This window comes from Vigna unguiculata, chromosome 2 (genome assembly GCF_037176805.1).
Source record: "Vigna unguiculata cultivar grain cowpea cultivar isolate G323 ecotype 2 chromosome 2, ASM3717680v1, whole genome shotgun sequence".
Lineage (NCBI taxonomy): Eukaryota > Viridiplantae > Streptophyta > Magnoliopsida > Fabales > Fabaceae > Vigna > Vigna unguiculata.
In genome coordinates, this window is record NC_140793.1 from 31,388,410 (window position 1) to 31,393,380 (window position 4,971).

General features: G+C 37.4%; 1 protein-coding gene across 1 annotated transcript; it reads right to left on the bottom strand.

The window, feature by feature from the left end:
* Positions 1 to 528: 528 nt before the first annotated feature.
* STY1 (Lateral root primordium (LRP) protein-like protein) lies at positions 529 to 3,203 on the bottom strand. The gene is made up of 2 exons (XM_028054681.2): positions 1,855 to 3,203; positions 529 to 1,204 (listed from the first exon to the last, which is right to left on the bottom strand). Exons 1-2 carry the CDS (start codon positions 2,459 to 2,461, stop codon positions 855 to 857), a joined length of 957 nt encoding a protein of 318 aa, XP_027910482.1. The 5' UTR covers positions 2,462 to 3,203; the 3' UTR covers positions 529 to 854.
* Between the last annotated feature and the right edge of the window lie 1,768 nt (positions 3,204 to 4,971).

Here is a 4,971-nt window from a genome sequence, read left to right on the forward strand (position 1 = left end):
TTTACATATTTTAGCGTTTTTGGATCAAGCAACAATTTGTTTTATACCATAAGCTATACTCATTAGACATAAAATGGAGTGTTAGCCTATATACGTATAGTTGCTGCATGTGCATTAAATATGAGCATATTGATTAGCAATATTTCCTCTTCTGTAATCAACGTCACATCTGTGCAAATTTAGATTGAGTAAGATGTTAGAATTACAGCATCGCATGGGAAAGAGGGGGAGAAATCTTTCACCTTTCAATGCTCATGCATGGTTGGAACGCCCATACCGAAAAATGGAAAATTAATTTTTATAAAAATAAAAATAAAAGAAATAACCATTGAGAATTAGTCCAAATGAAGATCAAAATTGTGTTTCCATTTCAGTTTCAAACTGGCAAGCATACGGATAAACAGGGAAAAGACAGCTTCGTAGTTGAAGACAAACCAGACAGCGTGATATAATTCAACAAACGAAGGCAAGAATCAACCCCTACAACCATCATGAAAAAAAACACGAAGAAGACGCGGAAGAACCTAATATTAGAACCCAAATCAAATATCATTAGCTTACTAATTGTATATCCTTAATTACCAAGAATGATACATTTTCAGACTAATTAAGCATTGATAATTTGAATTTGCATAACAAAGAAAACGCGACAGGTCTACATTTTCCTTTTTTTTCTCTTTCTTCTTTTTTTTTTTTCATTGTCGCCTACTCGAATGAGCATCAATTTCAGACTACAAGATGATGATAAATAGTTAAAAAAAAACGCCGAAATTGCGCAGTGAAGATGCAGTAAATTAAAACATAAAAACAACATAAAAATTCTGTTTGTTTGCTTTGTTTTGGCTTTTGTTTGTTCAAGATCGTGGGTGAGGGAAGAATTGCGTACCACTACCAGGCATGAAGGTGTTAAGAGGAGCTGGATACAAGGAAGAAGAAGGATCAAGGAGTGGCTCTGAGACAACGGCACCAGTAGTGAGGTTCAAACCTCCAACACCAGTGGAGGAGCTTTCCCCAGCAGCACCCATGTAGTTACTGTTACCTTCTGGACCATAGTCGTATAAAATCCCTTTGAACACATGTCCTCCTATGTTGACAGCCGTTGAGTATGCATACTCCTCCTCCGCCTCATCCATCGAGCTCACACGTACGCACCTGAACTCCGCAGAAGATCTCACCACCGCCGGGAAATTGACCTCCTCTAACCCTTTTTGATAGGGTAAAATGTGTAGAGAGAGAGAAAGTGAAAACAAAAGAAAACAAGACGTAGTTAGAAGTAGATGGATTATGTTTGTTGTGAGAGTTAAGAAAGGAAATAGAATCTAAGTAAAGATACTGAGACAAATACATATGATAGAAAGAGCGATGCTGAAAATGAATGTGTAGTGTTGTGTTGGTATGCGCCAGTGAGTGTTAGCAAAGAAAGAAGGAGTACAGTCAGAGAAAGAGAGTAAGAGAGAGAGTGAGAACAGGTTCTTCTTCACTGTCAATCTAATCGTCAGGTCAGGGCTACTAAAATAACAGTGTTTCGGTAAAGAAAAAGGCGAGAAAAAGAGAAATTTTGCTTCACACACGCAACCGATACCGTCCTTGTTTGGATGTATGCTTCCAAAACTTTCTCAGTCGCTCCATATATCTTTTCAGAGAATTTTCCTGGACGGGTGTCTCCATTATTCTTTTCTTTCGTAACACATACACGTTTCCTTTCTTTGCTTTCCTTTTCTTTACTCTCTCAGGAGTCAATCACCCAAACTGTGAGGTGCTTGTGGTAGCGCATGTAGCAGTGTGACAAGACGAGACCAAAGTAAAAGATGATGACGAACATGTATTTATTCAATAAGTAGTTAGTGTATATACCTGCTGAAGAGGAGGGATTGGAAGGCAAGCGAGTGCAAGCAAGCGGAGAAGAGGAGGTGGGGTTATTATGATCTCTTTCTCTCTGCCTCCTGGGAAGCTCTCCAGAAGTTTCCATGTTTTGTTGTTGCAACGAAGAGAGTTGTTGCTGTCGCTCACGGCGGCGTGAAGCGGGGACCCATGTGCTCTTGACATGGGTTTGACAATCGAAACCCCGGCTCTTGCAGCATGTCCTGCACCGCATGTGAGGGCAATCCTTCTTAGCTTGGTTCCCACAGTCCTGACAGCTAATCCCACCGCTTCCACTCCCGCTTCCTCCCACCATGAAGCTGGATCTCGACGATGACTGATCGTCCGATATGGGTCTGCTGGGTCCGACACCCAAGGCGGAGTATAGATCTTGGTGAAAGAGAGGTCGTGGTTGTGGAGGACCCTGACCCATAAAGTGTTGTTGTTGCTGTTGGTTCCATAGCTCGAACCCACCTCCTCGGTGATAAGAAGAAACATCGTCATTCTTGTTGTTATACCAGTATAGGGTATCAGGAGGGGGAGGAATCTCCTCTTCGTTGTTGTTGTTCCCTCTACCTCCTAGTGAGAATAAACCCGCCATTCTTCTGCCTCCTCTACTGCTTCTGTCCTTCGAAAATCCATATCAAGAACAGTACCTCGATCTCCAACCAAACAACCCGCTCTACACACAACTATAAATATAAATAATTAATAATAATTAATTACTAAAATACTCCAATCCGCGACAATGAGTTCTGCTTCAATTAATTGTGTTCTCAACTTGGGAGAGAGGTGAGAGAGAGAACTAACTACACAACCACTAGGATCTTTTGTTTTTTTTTTTGATTTTTTTTTTGTTCAGTTGAAAATTTTAGGTTTTTGTATGCTTGTGGTGTGTTTCTCTCTCTTGATTTTTCTGGGTATGGGTTAAGTCATAGAAGTAGTAGCAATAGGTGTTGTGGGGTGGGTGGTTAAAGAGAGAATTGATTTGAAGGGTTGTTGGTGGAGGACAGAGGAGGAACAGTGTCGGGGGCAGCGTTAATCGCGCCCTCAACTCATTCTCCCTCGGCGAGTGCCAAGGTGCATTAATAAATTAGAGCGATGCCACAATCACAAAAGCGCGATTTACAGCACTGCAAACGCCGCCATGCCTTCTCTGCTGTGCTGTTCTGTGTGCTGCACCTCTAATTTAAGTTTCCAATCCCATTCTCCTTTATTTGTTTTTTCTCTCTCTCTGATTCTTGGCCAGAGTTTATGAGACCTTTTTTTTTTGTTCTGACCACTTCTCCTTTTGTGTCTGTGGCCTGTGGTGTGGTTAAGTTAGCAACTGAGCACTATCACAAAAAAAACCCACTCCACAGTAAGTAAGTTAGCAGTCCTCTCATTCTTTTTTATCAAAAACAAAATTTCAAATTCTAATTCTAATGGAATGGATGTCATTCACCTAATCTCCACGGCTCGTATTACCTCCCATCCGCATCCTACGTTCCCTATAATTCCACGTGTCACCTCAAAATACCTTTCTGCGCCCTGTCCTTTCCTACCGGAAAACCCGCTCCTTTTTCGTGACATATTGTTCCTTTTATCTTCCTTAATTTCTAGCATTATTATCCTTTTCATTTATATTCAAATTTCCATCCATTTATATAAATTATAACGAGTATTAATTTGAACAGATAATCCTATATGAAAGAGTAGGCATAATTTTTTTGTAAAATATTGTGAGACAATGACATAAGTATAGGTATGTATAGAAGGAGTATTGAATTAAAAGAAACATTGGGGGTTGGAAAAAATTTGTGGCGTTTCCATAAGGGAGGGTTTGGTTTTCCCTATGACAATGAACGAATCGACTTTGGTGTAAATAGTTTATTGAGGTAGAGAGATTTTGGATGGTGAAAAAGAGGTAACTTGATCGGGTTTCCATAAAAATAATCATGTGGCCTCAAACATTATGTGTGGATGAAGGGGAACAGAGCGCCACCACATGGTGATCGTACGTGTATTCTTTTGGTATTAAATATTTGAATTTGAATAATTTGAATAAAGAAAAAAGAAAGAGGTAGCTAGGAGAATGAATGAATGAGGTGAAAGGTGTTGAAGTGAAGGGTGGAGAGATAGTTATAATAATATGGAGTGACTCTTAGGTTTATGTGAGTGTCTCCTTAAACAATGTGCAATTAGAAGAGGTGAAGAAGGAGTTGACTCTGGGAGAGAGCATTGAAGGTGTGTGGGAACGCATGATGAATAGTTTAATGAGTAAAAATGGAGTGGGACAGTGATGATTAATACGGTTAGAGAATTGAGAGAAAGAGAAGGCGCCGACCTGCCATACCAGCGCATGAGCATCACCCTCATGCCACACATACCTAACCGTACTCTTCTTTATTTTATGTTTTATGTATGTGTATGTACACCCTTTCACCATGCATCACTATACTCTCTGCATATCACAACATTAAAAACATTCTTGCATGAGTCTCTACTTTACAAACCATCAACTTAAGTAATGATTTCTGATACAACTGACATTTCAAATTTTATAATATATTTTTTTTAAATTTACTTTTATTATTTTATAGTCTTTATATATTTTTATCTATATATTCTGACATGTAGAGATGATAAATATAATGGATAAAATATAGATCACAAGAAATATATGAAAAATAAAGAAAACTTAAGCGTGGTTTCTTTTATTGAAAATAAATAATTCAAAAGCGTGCCATTTAATCATCTTAGCTAAATAATAAGACTTGACCATAGCCGTAGAGGAGAAAAAAATTGCCATTGTAATAATTTCCTAGTTTAAAATTAATCTACAAAAACAAAGTTAGATATGTGTGTTAATTTACTGTTGATTATATTTTAAATATCTTCAATAATTTTATAGACAAAAATAAAATACATTTATCCAAACAAAATAAATTATAAATACAATTATTTTTCTGATCATTAAAAATATTATAAATTTAGATTATACATGTAAAATTTTCTCGTATCATCTGATTGTTATTAAATTATGTAATTTATAAAAATGTATAATGATATTAAAATTTATAAGAAATTTTATTTACATCTATTTAAAAATCATACAGAAAGCATGTTGAA